Genomic DNA, 18,151 nt, shown 5'->3' with positions numbered 1-18,151 from the left:
CAACTCTGCTAAATTTCACTTGCTTTAGTCATTGGAGGGCAAGAAAATGGTTTCCATGGAGGAGAATAATTCCTTGACTCTAACTCAAAAGGGATAAAAAATATGTGGACAGAAATTGGTATGTTTGGAGTCTCTTCTAGGAAGGATACTCTTGGAACATAGGCAAAAAGCCAAGTCTAGAATATTCATACTTCGGGCTCAACACATCTTCCTTTCCTTTCCACTAATGTCTAAAGAAGATGCCTCTTTCTTTCCTGTTAGTCAAAGCATTTACTCTGGATTTTCACTATACGTTGTTTTTCTTCTTCTATTTTTTTCTTAATTTACAAAACATCTGAACTAAGTAATGATCTACACAGCAAGCACATCACTGACAATTTGAAAACAAGGTAGAGGCAGGAGGATCACTCGAAGCCAGGAGTTTGGGACCAACCCGGGCAACATTGTGAGACCTGTCTCTTAAAAAATACAGAAAATTAACTGGGCATGGTGGTGCATGCCTGTAGTCCCAGCTACTTGTGAGGCTGAGGTAGGAGGACCACTAAAGCCCAGGAGATAGAGGCTGCAGTGCACTGTGTTTGTACCACTGCCCTCCAGCCTGGGCAGCAAAGCTAGACTTTGTGTCTAAAAAAATAAAACAAAAGCAAAAACAAGGAAGATGCTTATACGGGAGTATGACCTGACCATTCATTCAAAGAGTATTTACCTACTATGTGCCAGTACTATGCTAGTATTGATGGTCCAACCTTTCTCTGTGAGCAGACAGAGAGGGCCTTGTCCACCCAGAGCTATAATCTCTACTAGCTCCCTTCTCTTTTCAGAAGGAGAAAGTCTTGGACAAAAAGGGCAAGTACCTTGATCATTCTATGAGATATTCTTTCACATCTATAAAATTATTATTTGTAAAATTTCCACAGCTAAATAGAACTTATATTAAAATAGCTGCTTATTTGAGTTTCAATGTTATAATAATCTTTGAAACGTTTTTTCCTTGCTGAGCAAAGAAAAATGAATGTGAAAGTCTGACCAAGGCTTCTATTCAATGTGGAGTTGCCACCTGATATGGTTTGGTTCTGTGTCCCCACCCAAATCTCATCTTGTAGCTCCCATAATTCCTATGTGTTGTGGAAGGGATCCGGTGGGAGATGATTGAATTATGGGGGGTGGTCTTTCCTGTGCTGTTCTTGTGATAGCGAATAGGTCTCACAAGATCTGATAGTATTATAATGGGGAGTTTCCCTGCACAAGCTCTCTTTGCCTGCCGCCATCCATGTAAGATGTGACTTGCTCCTCCTTGCTTTCCTCCATGATTGTGAGGCCTCCCCAGCCATGTGAAACTATGAGTTCAATTAAACCTCATAGTTTGGGTATAAATTGCCCAGTCTTGGGTATGTCTTTATAAGCAGTATGAAATGGACTAATATACCACCTTCAGTAGGGAACTAGATAAATAAATTAAGCTACATTCATACAATAAAGTAATACAAAGCCATGAAAAAGCTTTAAAAAGCGTGACATGAAAAATCATCATGACATAATGCTAAGTAAAAGAAGCAAATTGAAAACTATATGAATTTGGATCGTGTGTGTGTGTGTGTGTGTGAGAGAGAGAGAGAGAGAGAATCCCATTAGGGTACTAATCAGGAAAATTGACAAAAATGTTGACAGTTATTTTATTTCACATTTCACTACTAAAATCTTTTGCTTATTTGTCATTTCTTATTTAGTAGGAAATGCAACATTTCTTGGGAAAGCTAAATTATTTAAAAAAAAAAATGACCCTATGTAAAGTCTGAATATTGGAGGAAGACAGATAGCACTACCACAACTGTCCTAGGGATACTTCCTGACACTGCAAATACTGCTGGCACATATACTTCATCTAGGCAACCACAGAAAGGAGAACATTCAAGTGTGGATCCCAGATAGCTGGGAGAGCACATGGTGCTGGTAGAAATCATTCAAAGAGAGACAATGAGTTCCCTCAAGCTGTGGCAGGATATTAAAAACTATAATACACATTTATATTTGAAGTGTATATAGACTTCCTAGTCAATTCAAGTATTGTACAGAAAAAGGCTTTCATTAAAAACAATATTTTAGGTACATTATCTTGTTGTTCCTCCTTACAGTTTCATGAGGTAAGAGATATTGTTATCTCCATTGAACAGGTGAGAAAATTGACATTCAGGTGGTCATGCAGTGACTTGGTGGAGGAGCAGTGGCCTGAAATGAGGACATATGACCCTAGACCCCTCACTCAACACCATTCGCATCCTGATGGGCCTGTCCATTCATAGCTGATCAATATCTGCCCAGAGCTTGCTGTCTGAAACACAACTTTTTAACCTTCTGGGGCTGAACTCAGTTTGATGGTACTAATGTTGGTTTGGGGTCCTGGAATGACTGCTGGTGGGACAGACATGAGGATGTGTAAGAAGAACATGAGCCATTAAGGTTGATGTAAAGAAAGAGGTGAATGGGTGTGATTAGAAAATATGGGAGATATGGGAAAGGGGAGAAAAGACAGGAGGCAAAGCAAAGCAAAGCAAGGCTCTGCAGAGTATAACGCATATGGTGACTGTGAAAGAAATGAGGAAATCTCTTTGTGAAGCCATTAAAAAGGAGAAAGAAGAAAGAAGACAAAATGGTGGGTCAAGCACATCTGTGGCTGAGAAGCAAAAACTCCTTAACTTTACCACAAAATCCCTGCTCACTGGGCTGTGGGTGTTTAGTAGAATGTGATGCTAGAGCTGAATACCCAGAGTGATTGGAGACCCTCCGGTGAATCCCTAAGAATTTCCACCCCTCACCAAAGTAACTTTTAAAATTAAAACCTAATCCTAATGGTATAGACAAAACACAAGTTTAACCAGTGACAGTTGATGAAAAACAGATAAATGAATTAGAACAGATTTCCCAACCCTGTAGTTCTTCTCTGGAGCAAGAGTCCTTACCTGGGGTTTACAGACCCCCAAGCTGTTCATTGAGAGATATCATGGAGCACAAGCACTTGAATGGGGTGGAGGAAATTCCATCTTTATTTTCACTCACTTCCAACTAAAGCAAAAACTACCTTCTACTGTGGATGTAGGGTGGGAACCACACGGGTGATTTCCACAGGAACTATGACTTTGTCACCAACAGATAATACAATCAACTTGATGACCAAGCTCTGAAGAGCTCACTGTATTTCCCATTTCAAATAAAAGAAATCGTAGGCTTATTCTAAAATGCATTTGGAGCAAAGATACACACTCCAAAACTGTGCTTCTTCAACTTGACCATGTAACAAGTCCCTGGGAATCCTATTACAATGCAAATCATGACTTAGCAGGTCTGAAGTGGGGCCTGAGACTCTGCATGTCTAACACACTCACGGCCCACACTTCACACTTTGAGTAGCCAAACTATAGAGTTATTTCAATGGAGAGCTCTAGGGACACAGATCTTTTTTTTTTTTTTTTGACAGAAGTAGAGTCTACAGAGCTAGTGTGCATTTTACATCTCCTATGATGATATGAATAATTATATCAAAAATATCCTCTAGGTGCTTATCAATTGATAGAGTTAGGCAAATAGTTACCACATCTGTGCTTTCATATCCATTTTTTTCCTGCTTTTATTATTTCATTTCTTAGAAGTGTTTCTTGTACACATCCCCTGAGTGTGTGTGGCAACTGTGTTTTATTCCTTTTCATCTCCAGTGTCCATCAGAATGCTGTGCAAATACTAAGTTTTCAATAAACATTTGACAGGGAGTTTATGGATGCCATGCTTTCTTTCTTAATTCTTGAACTGTGGATGTGGCATTCGAAATGCATAATCCTTAACCAAAGCACGTTGGTATTTAATCCCCAAAGCAATTTTGGGAGATGAAATACTGTCAGCTTAATTTTCCTCATCACCCAAATACTCCTTTTAACCTGGGGCTTACTTCTTTTTTAATTACACTTCGGTTTGTCTAATTTAGCCTGGGAGGCCTGTTCATTATTTAGAACCACCAGCAAAGATAGAACTAACACTTCTGGGTGCCTTTCAGTCAAAAGATTTCCTGACAGAACAATCTCTGGTTATTACAAATGGAGCCAGTAGGAAGCTTTGGCACACACGTCGCAGCTAAAGGTAGGTAGTAAAAATTGTAAATGCTCCCAAATGGCCATAAAATAAACACTGTGTGGTACTAATTCCAAGATATTCAGGCTTTAATTTTCCTAACAAGGCAGGTATAGGTGTGTGTAGCAGGCACTGGGACTTTACCTGAAACCCAAATCCACAATCACAGTGGTGCAGGGGTGAGCACTTTGAGTGGGTGGCTTACATTTGGCCTGAAAGAGCCAGGTTGGCTTGGGCATGTATTTACGTCTCTCTGAACAGTCTTCAAAACTTTTACAACGTGTACTCACATTCCTTCTTAGGGAGAAGGGAGTGGAAGGGCATATGGTGGAGTTGCCACCTCTAGTAGGATTTCTACCACCTCTCTAGCTCCTCAAGTGCAATTTTCCCACCTACAAGCTCAGCTGGTTTTCCCCAATTCCCAACCAACCTTCTCTTCCAGTAGAAAAGCTCCTGAGCTGCTTTCCACACCCTCATCAGTGGGATTCCATATGGTGCCTCATGCTCAGGCATTGTTCCTGGGATGTTTAGGTTTTGCATGACTTTCTTGTGACTTTAGCACCCTATTTCTGCAGCTCAAATCTCCCCAAGAGGGTTTCTTGGGATGCTTTGGCTTCTGTTTTCATCTGTACTCTGAATTCCTCTTTCAGGAATCTCCCGTGGGTATCAGGCTTCCCTCTCACTCTGCCACCTCTCTTCTGAATTGTCATGTGTCTTTCCTTGGGGAATGGTCTTGCCCAGGGGTTGGGGCCCTGAGGAAACCCCAGATGATTATAGTTGGTGATATGGTTTGGCTGTGTCCCCACCGAAATCTCATCTTGAATTCCCATGTGTTGTGGGCAGGACCTTGTGGGAGGTAATTGAATCATGGGGGCAAGTCTTTCCCATGCTGTTCTCATGATGGTGAGTCTCATGAGATCTGATGGTTTTAAAAAGAAATTTCCCTGCATAAGCTCTCTTTATTTGCCTGCTCCTATCCATGTAAGACGTGACTTGTCTTCTGCCATGATTGTGAGGCTTCCCCAGCCACGTTGAAGTCTAAGTCCAATTAAATCTCCTTCTTTTGTAAATTGCCCAGTCTCAGGTATGTATTTATCAGAAGCATGAAAATGGACTAATATTGGGGTGTCCAGACTTCTTTATTTATTTATTATTATTGTTTTGAGATGGAGTCTTGCTCTGTCACCCAGGCTGGAGTGTAATGGCATGATCTCAGCTCACTGCAACCTCTGCCTCCTGGGTTCAAGCAATTCTCGTACCTCAGCCTTTGGAGTAGCTGGGATTACAGGCACCCACTACTATGCCCGGCAAATTTTCGTATTTTTAGTAGAGACAGAGTTTCACTATGTTTTCCAGGCTGGTCTTGAACTCTTGAACTCAGGTGATCCACCTGCCTTGGCATCCCAAAGTGCTGGGATTACAGCTGTGAGCCACCGCACCCAGCTAGGATGTCCAGACTTCCAAGCAACATTCACCCTGTTAGTAAACTTGAGTCATCTGCTGGAGACCCCAGGACTTCTTAACCCCTTGGACTGCTGTTGGCCTGAACTTTGGGATGGCTCTTTCCTAGGAGGCCACTTCCCATAATGTACTGGGAAGCACAGCCCCAGAGTGGTTCTTGTGGAAGTTTCTTCAGATCACATCAGTCCTCTGCTCAAAAGCTTCCAACAGCTCCCACCTCACTCCTAGTGAAAACACAGAGGCCTAAAGACCCAAAAAGATCTGTCTCACACCCCAAAAGTCCCATCTCTCTGACCTGATGCCCTATAATCCTCTTCAGGCAGAGCCACCCTGCTGTTCCCCCAACACTCAGGCCCATTTCCAGCCCAGAGTTTTTGCACGTCAATCCTTCTGCCTGGAGGAATCCTCCTCCCTGTGTTGGCTGTTGTCAGTTCTTCACCTCTTAAGTCAGATGTTGCCTTCTGTGTAAACCTTTCCATGCCTACCCTATTTAAAATTGCCAAGCATACTCATCATCCTTCCCCAAACCGCCCCTCCCTATTCCCCCATTTCTGATATTGTTTTTCTCCTAAGCCCTTATTACTACCTAACATACTACATATTTTACCAACTTATTTTGTTTATGGTCTGACTCTTCCTTCTACAATATAAGCTCCATAAAGCTTAAGATTGTTATTTTTATTTACTACTGTTTAAAAATACTTAACAAGCAGGTGTTTAATAAGCATTTGTTCAAGGAATGAATGAATAGATGAATGCCTAATTTATTAGGATTTCTTTTTAAGGTGATGAAAATGCTCTAAAATTGATTCTGGTGGTGGTTGTATGTATCTATGAATATACAAAAGCCATTGAACTTTAAAACGAGTGAATTGTGTGATATGGGAAATAAAGGTGATTAAAGAGAGACAGGCATGGCATTCCAGGTATCATAATGAAGAAGTTTGCTGTGTGTTCTCTGTGTGAGCAGGATACCAGAGAAACTCCTTCATTTTGATGATATTGGCTTGAAACCTGTAGCAGAGGCATCTACACAATGGTTATAAACCAGGGGCTCTAGAACTTGAAGACTAAGGTTCAAATCCCAATGGCACCATCTTCTAGTTGTGGAACCTTGGAAACGTCACTAAAGTTTGCTACATACATTTTTTATCTGCAAAATGGGACTGACAATAGTACCAAACTCTAATGTTTATTGTGAGAATTAAATAGGACGTTTCCTGTAAATGACTCAGCACAGAAGACAGCCCCATGGTGAGTGTTTAATACACAGCCAGCCACTATTTTAATTTTTATTATGTTCTGGAGTACTGGGGATAAGTTGCTGGAGAAAGTCAGATGGCAGTGGTTGTAGCCAGGTCTCAAAGCCATTATTGCCTGTTAAAATTTAATTTGACTTTCTCAGGTCTGTCAAGGCAATCCCTCCTTATGCCCGATCCAACCCCTGCCCAGACATTCTTTCACTGCTTTGATCCTACTTCAGTAGTTCACAAATAAGGCAACCCCTTGAAATCATGTGGGGCTTGTTAAAAAGCAAATCCTGAGTCTCACATGTAGGTATTAGGCAGTAGTTCTTGAAGTCTGGTCCTGGGACCAGAAATATGAAAACACCAGCCCTAAAAGAGATCGGTTGAAAATTTAAGGTAGGCCCTAAACATCTCTTTTAACAAGCTCTCCAGGTGATTCTGATGCATGCTCAAGTTGAGAATAACTGGCCTAGTTAGAATTTGATTTTCAATAAGCAATTCATGCAATTTTGATCTACTCATTGCATACAGTCACTGGGGATCCAGTACTAGAACAACAGAATTACATTGAATCACCTATCATACAGTGATGCCTAAATCATCTATAGGCTTCCAACCTTACAAGCTGAAGCAACTCAGAATTCTCTTAGATGCACAGACCCTCAGCAAAGAAATGGACAATTTATACACATATCTCTTAAAACCCATTTCTTCTGGATACACTACCTTAATTTCTATCAAGCTTACTAATTTCTTTGGTTTTGGCATACGCTTGTTTTTGAGGATATTTTATTTAATCTATCTGTCACCAAATATTTATTGTGTCCCTACAAGGACACAAGGAATCAACAAAAATGGAGAGAATGTCTCAATTCATGAGAAAACATTTTGGAAGATAAAACTGATTATTAATGGTGAGGATGGCATTTCCTTTCACAGGGAGCCTTAGGAATTGGGTAGCTAACATTCTGTGTTGGCCATTTAGGTACTGCCTTTTCTAAATATAGAAGAGTGGACTGTATAATTTTTTTAAAATGCTGGCAAAGCCCAGTGCTACCAAAAAAAAAGTAGGAAAATTTGTTTGCAACACGTTCTTAATTTCTTAAACAAAGGTAAGTGTTTTCTATTTCCTGTAAGATTTCAAAGATTCCCAAAAGCAATTACAAACTCAACATAAGTTAGTGAAAATAAAAATGATAAAATATAGCCTTATTGGCAGAAGACAGAGAAGCTTGGTAAAGATGCTAAGACAGTGGGCCTTATAAAAATAGTCGTGTGATGGACACCGTGTCAATTAAACAATCTCAAGTTGGTGCCAATGCCAGTCACATCCGCCCTTGTTTCCTTTTAGTTATCCAAAAGTATCCAAAGTTTTCTATAAGAAAGAGAGTTCCAGTTGCACAAACATAAATCATGTTTCCCAGGCTTACCAGTTTAATATGTTCTCGCTTCTGGTATTTTTCACTATAATACTGTTCTTGCCGAAGATTAAGCAGCTGCTGCTGTTGTTTGTCCTTCAAGTCTATCAATTTTTGGGTCATTTCAGCATCCAGGGCAGCGAGGTCTTGCTCAATCGTTGATGAACCATGATCAGGGCTGCTGGGTTCTGATCTGCAAAGACACAGAGCTTGACTCACAAAACAGGAAGCCCATAACAAGGTGGAGGGAAGGTTATTCACCAGAGTTCCTCCTAGAGAAAGTTCTCTGTTTGGAAATATGTATTTTCATAAGCCACTTGGGGTAGAGGGTGAGACCCCAAGGACAAGCTTAGCAACAGTGTCTCCAATCCCAGAGACTGAATGGAATTCACGGTGCTATAGAAAGAGGCAGGGGCAGAAAGAAAAGCAAAGAGGCTGGGGGCCCTGGGCATGGCAGTGGTGAGAATAATAATCTCCCTTTGGGAAAAACAGTATCTAATAAAAAATTTTCAGGTTTTAATCTTTTTTATTATTTTAAAATGTGACAAGTGTAACGGCATTCCCAGTTACCTTTCCCATATGAAAACTTCAGTGGACACTGCATTGAGTAGACTTTGTTAGAGAAGCTAAAGATGTGCCCTGTTTAGCATCAGGGGTGATGATTATAAATGGAGAGCACGTGTAGATGCCTTGTGTGGATAACCCCCCTGGCTGCCATCTGAGTTCTGTTTCTTAACAAATTTATTATTGTTGTTGTTGAGACCGAGTCTTGCTCTGCTGCCCAAGCTGGAGTGCAGTGGCATGATCTCAGCTCACTGCAACCTCCACCTCCCACGTTTGAGTGATTCTCCTGCCTCAGCCTCCTGAGTAGCTGGAACTATAGGTATGTGCCACCATGCCTGGCTAATTTTGTATTTTTAGTAGAGATGAGGTTTCACCATGTTGGCTAGCATGATCTCAAACCCTTGACCTCAAGTGACCTGCCCATCTCAGCCTCCCAGAGTGCTGGGATTACAGACGTGAGCCACCGTGCCTGGCCTCTTAACAAGATTTTTTAATAGCAAAGACACACTATGAAAATAAGGCTCTTTGGAGGCTTCACCAACTTCACTGATATGTTTACCCAAATGGCAGTTTCCACACAAACTTACAAGGGGAAAGAGATGGGTTAGTTCATTCTAAAATATTTCGAATGCTTCCTCTGAGCAGCATGACTTTCTCTGCATTGTTCTTAGAGAATCATACAGATATTAAGAAGGTTAGGATGAATGTCAAAATAAAGTAATTATCATTAACTTATGGTGTGATTCCTTCCACTTTTGTACTCGGTAGTATTACCTGTAGGAAACAATGGAAAGAAAGACAGAGTATTCGGAACAGGGTCCAAAGAGTAGGTATGCTCTTTTCATTTATATGGAACCCCTTCCAGAAAGACTAAACCACCACCTAAGACATCCAACACATCAGACTCTGCCTCCATATTTTTCACTTGTGGTCCGATGAGCCAGGTAAAGTTTCTTAGAATCAGCTGTTACTAATTCTGGTTGCTTTTTCTTTGAATTGGGCAAGTATCAGTGGCATCACATGGAGAAGGGAGTTGGCTGAAGCTGGTGTTAGAATCAGATTTTGTCAAATAAGGAATGCAGAATTCTCTCAAGTTTCCTTTTGCATTTTTATGTGCAATGCCAAATGAGGACGGACATTCTATAAGGCTCCTCACTGCAGTGTTGAGGGGACCTTTCCTCTTGGCATGACACAGGTAACATTGAATTATCTTTTTTCTTTTCTTTCTTGCTTTCTTTTTTTTTTTTTTTTTAGCCAGGCTAGAGTGCAATGGCATGATCTCAGTTCACTGCAACGTTCACCTTCCTGGTTCAAGTGATTCTTCTGCCTCAGACTCCCGAGTAGCTGGGATTACAGGCATGCGCCACCACCCCCGGCTAATTTTTGTATTTTTAGTAGAGACAGGGTTTCTCCATGTCGGTCAGGTTGGTCTCGAAATCCCGACCTCAGGTGATCCTCCTGCTTCAGCTTCCCAAAGTGCTGGGATTACAGGCGTGAGCCACCATGCCCAGCCTGAATTATCTTATATAGCAGGAAGTCATTGTAGCCAGGGCATAAAGGCATTTCTTTAATCAGTTCCAACCACCCCAGCAGAGGCAGCCCTCATTGCTGACCATCCCCCCATGTGCTAGGTACACTCATATCCAAGTAAGTCAGTATACCCATCTCCAGCTTACATTTGAGGAAACCGGGCTATGTGAGATAATCGGTCAAGGACACAACATGGAGGCGCAGTAGTGCAACTTGCCCAAGGCCAAAGATTACAGGGGCAGACGGGCAACACCTGTGCTCTTAAGAGCACCACAGCATGACTGCGTGCCATGTCTGGACCCAAACTATTTTCGAGTAACCTGTTCTTCACATTATGTAGAAAGATCACTTGAGATGATGAATATTAAAGAAATTGGTGTGATTCATTCCAATTTTGTACTCTCTATTATAATCTGTAGCAAACAGGGAAAGAGAGATACAGTATTAGGAACAGGTCGGGTGTGGTGGTGGCTCGTGCCTGTAATCCCAGCACTTTTGGGGACCGAGGTGGGCAGATCACTTGAACCCAGCAGTTCAATGTCAGCCTGCGTAGTAAGACCCCATCTCTAAAAAAAAAAAAAAAAAAAAATTAGCCAGGCCTAGTGGCATGTGACTATAGTTCCAGCTACCCTGGAGACTGTGGCAGGATGATTGATTGAGCCTAGGAGGTCGAGACTGCAGTAAGCTGTTATCGTGCCATGGCACTCTAGCCTGAGCAAAAGAGCAAGACAAGGAAGGAAGGAAGGAAGGAAGGAAGGAAGGAAGGAAGGGAGGGAGGGAGGGAGGGAGGGAGGGAGGGAGGAAGGAAGGAAGGAAGGAAGGAAGGAAGGAAGGAAGGAAGGAAGGAAGGAAGGAAGGAAGGAAGGAAGGAAGGAAGGAAATAACTTCAATGGATGTAATGTCCATCCATTCATTTATCTGAGGTGTTTTCAGGATTTTATTGCATATCAAGAGAGATGGAAGACAGATAGATATAATCAGACCCACTGGCTTTGCCACTTGAAGAAAAGCTCCTTATGACGTATCTTTAGATACTATGTACTAAGGGATTTTTTGGTTTTGTTTTGTTTTGAGGGACAATACAAAAAAAATAAAACAAGTGAACAACATCTCTGCATCTTCTATAAAAACAAAGTTGAAGGCATTATCCCCTCTGCTGCTTGTATAAGATCCATGAAATTAAGTCTGTGGCAATTTAATACTAGGAAAATTCTTGTCTCTCTTGGAAGAGTCAGCAAGTTTCCTTTAATCAGGTAAGGAGAATTATCAAACCCATATTCCTTTTCTCAGAAGCTAAGAACTGAATTCAGTGTTCAAGGACAGAGATAACATTAAATGGTTGGTGCCGTCTGGTAGAAACAGAATGAGTACTACATATGTGATTCCCTTCAGAGACGTAATTTCAAACTTTTAGTAGTCACTTCAAAAAGCAAAAAGGAATGAATGAAATTAATTTTAATAATATATTTTATTTAACTTAATATGCCCAAAATATCATTTCAGCATGCAATTAAAATAAAATCAACAGATATATTTTAGATATTTTACATTCTTTTTTAAAAAAGTGAAGTCTTAGATATCTGGTGTGTATTTTATAGTTATAACATATCTCACAAGCAACATTTCAAGGACTCGAGAGCCACCTATAGCTAGTGGCTCCCATATTGGGCAGCAGGTCTAGATAATTTGTCCAAAGCTCAGTCTATGCCTGTGCGCGGTTTCTCTTTCTATTTTCATGGGATTTTTACATACAAATCTTCTATGATGTTACTTCAATATTCTACTGGAAGTTTGCAGGATATGACTTATAAGTATATACAAAAATGAATAAACAAATACGTACAGTGAAAGGAAAATAAATCTTGTGGCCCCAAATCACTAAGCTAAAGGGAAAAGTCAAGCTGGGAATGGCTTAGGGCCAAACTGCCTCCCATTCTACTCAAAGTCACTCCTCTGCTCACTGAGATAAATGCATATCTGATTGTCTCCTTCGAAGAGGCTAATCGGAAACTTCAAAAGAATGCAACCATTTGTCTCTTATCTACCTACGACCTGGAAATCCCCTCCTAGCTTCTGTCTTCCGTCTTCCTGCCTTTGCTTTGAGTTGTCCCGCCTTTCCAGACAGAACCAGTGTTCATCTTGCATAGGTTGAGTGATGTCTCATGTCTCCCTAGAATGTATAAAACCAAACTGCTCTGACCACCTTGGGTACATGTCGTCTGGACATCCTGAGGCTGTGTCACAGGCACACGTCCTGAACCTTGTAAAAATGAACTTACTAAATAAACTTGCTAAATTAACTGTCTCAGATTTTCGTGGTTCATAGTACATATGACTAAAGTAGAAACTCAGGAGAAGTTTTAGGCCAAGCTTTGCTTGAACTGGCTGTGTAACTACAGGTAAATGGTAATACCGTTAGCTTTCAGCTTCCTCCTTGAACAAGTGACAAATATCACCTAGGTGGCCCTTAAGAAATGATGATTTTACTGCTTTTTAAAGCGCAAGTATTAGGTTTTGATAGTGCTTTCAATTTAAGCATGTGTTAAATCATATGTCACAATATAAATCTAAAAAATGCATCTTATCTCTATGACTTGGCATCAAGAGAAGATTATTCAGTAAAGGAAGGATGTAATAGTTTGTCTTATACTTCGCTTATTGACAGGTCACTTACATGCTTACATAGTTTCAGGGTAATTTATAAAGTTTTCAGTCAAAGAATGAAATTATATTTCTCAGTGGCAATTATTATCAGTCAAGCTTTTGAGATAACCTTTACTGAGAAAGCTGATGACAATGATTCCAAAAAAGTTTTGAGTAAATGTAGAACTAATTCTACATAAAATTTCCTAGAGTTGTGAAGATCATTGGATTATCTTTGGTAATACATTGTCCATTGGTTAGCCAACCTATGAAAAATGGGCTATCTGATAAGAGTAATTTATATACTATAGTATAGAAAATTAAGTGGAGTAATAATTTCAACTTAAAAGGCTTTTTTAAACTTCTCTTGATGCTACAATTTATTAAAATGCTATATATATATATATATAGAAATGGAACTAAGGGATTCTTTTGCTTTTGAAAGTTATAAATCTTCTAAATGATACACCTTTATTAAAACCACAAATAACATTTTATTTTAAACATAAATATTATTTTAAAATTTTATTTTTAAAATATTATGAGTTGATGTTTAAAAAGACTTAAGAACAATGTCTTACACAATGCTGTTAGTGCTTAATAACTGAAATTAAAACTATTCTTGACAGCTAAATAAGCCCTGAGGAAGACAAGAACTGTCTGTGCCCTAAAAAGATAACAAAATGTAAAGTCACTGCATTTACTTCCATTTCCCTAATTATTCAACTTTGAAGAAAACATTTTTATGTAAAAATTAACACTGTTGATTAAGGAACTTCATGCTGTGAAACATTATTTATTGTCAAGAAGTTCATACTATATACCTGCAAAAGATGTTCAAAGAAATTTCAGGAATCTAAATTTAGAAGAGAAATCTCATAACATTTGGGATGGTTAATGAGGGAATTTATTTGGACATAGTTATTTCATGCATCTGTTTGTTTTGTTGTATAGAGATAGAAGATTATAAGTATAGGGACCAGAAGCAGTCACTGGTCTACAGAGACGCAGATTCCAGATCTGCTATGTCATCGGACACAAGCAGTATCTCAGGGGGCAACATGCCATGACCTCACTGTCACTACAGCCTTTGTGTTGCATGTGCCCCTGGCCAGGTTACTTGGCCTTGCTGAGTTTTAGGTCCTCTCTTATCCAATGTGGGTGATGCCTGTACCTACTTCATAGCGCTGCTGTGGGCAATATATGGAATAGTACATAGAAGTGGTTAGCACATGTACTGGGTTAAATAACATCCCTGTAAACTTCAGGTTCTGCCCAGAACCTCTCAGTCTGTGATCTAATTTGGAAAGAGGTTGTTGCAAATGTAGTAGAATGAGGTCACAGTGGATTAGGGTGGACCTGAATCTAATGCCTGGTGTCTGTCATTAGAAGAGGGAAATTTGCACCAAGACACACCTACGCAGGGAGAATTCATGTGATAATGGAGGTACAGACTGGAGTGATGTATCTGTCAGCTAAGGAATGCCAAAGATTGCCAGCAACCACCAGAAGTTAGAACAAACAAACAAACAAAAAAGATTCCTCCCCTAGGCTTTTCAGAGATCGCATAGTCCACTGACACCTTGATTTTGTTTTTTTGCTTTGTTTTGTTTTGCTTTGTTTTCTTTTGTCTTGTCTTGAGACAGAGTCCCTCTCTGTTGTCCAGGCTGGAGTGCAGTGGCACCATCTCGGCTCACTGCAACCTCCATCTCCTGGTTCAAGCAATCCTCCTATCTCAGTCTGCTGAGTAGCTGGGATTACAGGTGTGCGCCACCATGCCTGGCTAAGTTTTGTATTTTTAGTAGAGACAGGGTTTCACCATGTTGCCCAGGCTGGTCTCAAACTCCTGGCCTCAAGTGATCTTCCCACCTTGGTCTCCCAAAGTGCTGGGATTACAGTCATGAGCCACCATGCCCAGCCGACACCTTGATTTTTGAATTCCTAGCCTCCAAAACTGTGAGAAAATACATTTTTATTGTTTTAAGCCATCCAGTTTGCTGTACTTTTTACAGCAACCCTAGGAAACTGATATGACACATATGCCCAGCACTTCGTTGACACTCAATGAAATGCTATTCCAGGACTGAGAACAGTCCTTGACAGGGTATAAGAGAGGAAACCCCCTATGGTCCACCAGACCCTGTGTCCACAAAGTCCCGTGATAAGCTATGATGAGCAGTCCACATGTGGGGTTCTGAGAGCACGTGACACTCTGAAATCCACACGGCATCCTCACATTTGGAAGCAGGTCTCTGTTGGAGTGAACCTGCATTGTTCACACAAGAGTCTTGCAATTAAAGAAGGGCCCTGAGCCCAGAGAATCCCAACTGCCCTATGTCATCATGGTGGGAACTAAGCAGAAGGTACAGGTTTTTGTGTGAAGTGCTTGGAGATGGCAGCTGCGAAGGGAGGCAGGGATTAGACCAAAGAAGGCCTTTCAGCCACCCTTCAAATTCTAGGATGCTCCTGAACGATTATAGACCAGGGCCCATCAGTGGAAAGTCTGTGGACCAACAGCATCAGCAAACCTTAGGAGCTCGTTAGAGCTCAGAAGCTCAGTCCCTATGGAAGGAGGCCCCTGAGGCAGAAACTCTAGGGTCAGGCCCAGGGGTCTGTGTTTAGCAAATATGCACACTGAAATTTGAGATGCACTGATCTAGTCTAGATAATGGAGTATCATGAACATATTTGGTGTGGGTAACAGCATGAGTTTCATTCTCTAAAGGACACCTGGGAATTGCAGAGACATACAAGCAGGCTACTCTCTTCAGGCCTCTGACCCCATACCTTACACTTTTTTAAAAAACAAATCAAGAATTCATCCCCTTCTCTCCATGTCTACCACCTTCATCCTAGACCAAACCACCATCGTTACTCAGCTGGACTCATGAAAAAGTTTCCTAACTGGTCTCCCGCTTTCACTCTGAGCCCTTGATCCTCACTATTCAGAGTGTTGTCTATGGAACTGCAGAATCAGCATCACCTGGTGCTGCTCAGGCCTCAGTTCAGACATGGAGTCAGAACCTGCACCCAACAAGATCCCAGTGACTCATATCCATTTGAGATGCACAGCTCAAGGGTCTTCCACACAGCAACTAGATTCATTTCTCCGAGACTCTCAAATTTCACCATATCAATTTCTTTCTTCAGTAGCATCTTATTGCACATTCAATACATTTTGAACTGTCGCTTGCTCCAGCTCTAAAGAACCTAGCAGTGGGATTCCTTCCTGTTTCTCTGATCTCATCCTGTTTCACTCCTGTCATGGTTTACTATGTTTCGCCCACTTTGCCAGCTTTACTGTTCCTGGAACAAGCTCATTGTTTCTCCTGCCTGAGGGCCTTTGCACTTGCTGTTTCCTCAGCCTGGAATAAGTCTCCCTAGTTCTTTGCATAGCTGACCAGGCCTTATTCTTTCTGTGCCACCTTATTGCAGATCAACATGTCAGAAGGGATCACCCATCTCTAGTCATTCTCTATCCCATGGTCCTGTTTATTTATTTCCTTAATAGTACTCATCATAGCCCGAGATGATGCTGTGTGTTTGTTGTTTATTGTTTACGTTGCCCACATTACCACGTTAGCTATTTGAGATGATTGGGTAGGTCATGTTTATTGCTGTGTCCCCAGGGCACGGTAGGCACTCAATAAATATTAATTGAGTGAATGTGTGAGAGATGCTTCTCATCATCAAGGTTTGGGTACATGGGGCTGTGGGAACCCAGGCCCAAACATAAGAGTCACCTGTGTAAGGCATTATACATTTCAGACAGGGTAGCAAAGGATAGTCAGCTTCTCTTTTCTATAAGACCAGTTGTGGCCGGGTGCGGTGGCTCATGTCTGTAATCCCAGCACTTTGGGAGGCTGAGGTAGGCAGATCACTTGAGGCCAGGAGTTCAAGACCAGCTGGGCCACCTGGTGAAACCCCATCTCTACTAAAAATACAAAAATTAGCCAGGTGTGGTGGCGTAATCCCAGCTTCTTGGAAGGCTGAGGCACAAGAATCACTTAAACTCTGGAGGCAGAAGTTGCAGTGAGCCGAGATGATGTCACTGCACTCCAGTCTGGGTGGCAGGGCAAGACTCTGTCTCCAAAAGAAAAAAACAGCTGCCTCTCCAAATAGGTTCTAGGTACCCAAGGCAAAAATCTCTACTCATGGCAGCTGTAATACAGGTAATTAGTTAATTGGAATTGGGATCACCGGCTAGACTCACGGGAGGACTTCCTGCATTTTTATTCTCAGAATTTGGTCAAATAAAAAAATTCAATCCACAAGCAAATTTGGGCTAAGGTACCTCAAAAGCTGTGGAGAACGGAGGAGGTTAGGTGGCCTTCTTGCCGTGGTCCAGGTCCAAAAACATGATATAAAACATTAAAAATCCATGTTAACGACTCTTCATGCTATGAAACAAACTAAAATTATTCATTGAACTTACTTTTTCTTACTGTCCTTTTTGGCGGACTTTTCCAAAGCTGCTCTCCTTCTCAAGTAGTCATTCTGAATTTCATTATACTTGGTAGTGTGTTCTTTGATAAGGTCAGTGGTTTTCTTGTGGTGTCTCTTAACCAGGTCTTTCATTTCTTTGTAGTGCTTCTTTTGAAGTTTCACAAACGATTTCTGTTGCTTTAGCTCTTCGATGGTCTGTGCTTCCACTTCTGCAACAAATGAATATGAAAGCTAAGGGAATGGGAGGGCTCAACGTCCAGATGGAAAGAGGAGTGGCCACCTTCTTAGGAGGAAACGTTTGATCTTGCTCAGCTGGAGTTTAAGAGCGACGCTTGATGTCAGCTCTATCTGGGTTCCAGTCTGACTCTATCACTTGCTAACTTTGAGACTATGTTATTAAACTTCTCAGAAACCCGATTGCTTCATTTGAATATATATATTTTTAGTTTGGGTTCCCTAGAAGCAGAATGCGAGATGGGGATTCAGGTGCACACACTTTACTGAGGGACTCTCAGAGTAGGGGAGCCAGGGAAACAGACGGGGCTGGGGAAGGAGCTGAGCAAGGGTGTGGTCTTAGAAGGATGGAGTCTGGTCTCTGCCTGATCCCATGGGGGAGTGCTGGAGTGTGAGTTGTACCACTGAGCTGGTTTCATCTTGAGGCAAGAAGGTGAGGTTCTTGCATGTTTGGGACATTCAGTGCATGGAGGCATAACCATCTGGAGAGGG

General features: G+C 41.3%; 1 protein-coding gene across 2 annotated transcripts in view; it reads right to left on the bottom strand.

Annotated features, from left to right (window-relative positions):
* PLCB1 (phospholipase C beta 1) overlaps positions 1 to 18,151 on the bottom strand; it is a 741,541-nt gene that overhangs the window by 103,266 nt on the left and 620,124 nt on the right. For both annotated transcript variants that reach the window (XM_050807500.1, XM_050807501.1), the window contains exons 26-27: positions 17,415 to 17,634; positions 8,255 to 8,435 (exon numbers count right to left, since the gene is read on the bottom strand). In XM_050807500.1, the coding sequence (XP_050663457.1) occupies positions 8,255 to 8,435; positions 17,415 to 17,634 (401 nt within the window). The remainder of the gene's footprint in view (positions 1 to 8,254; positions 8,436 to 17,414; positions 17,635 to 18,151) is intronic.

The sequence above is a fragment of the Macaca thibetana genome, chromosome 10 (assembly GCF_024542745.1).
Source record: "Macaca thibetana thibetana isolate TM-01 chromosome 10, ASM2454274v1, whole genome shotgun sequence".
NCBI classification, from domain to species: Eukaryota; Metazoa; Chordata; class Mammalia; order Primates; family Cercopithecidae; genus Macaca; species Macaca thibetana.
This window is presented reverse-complemented; position numbering and strand designations above follow the sequence as displayed.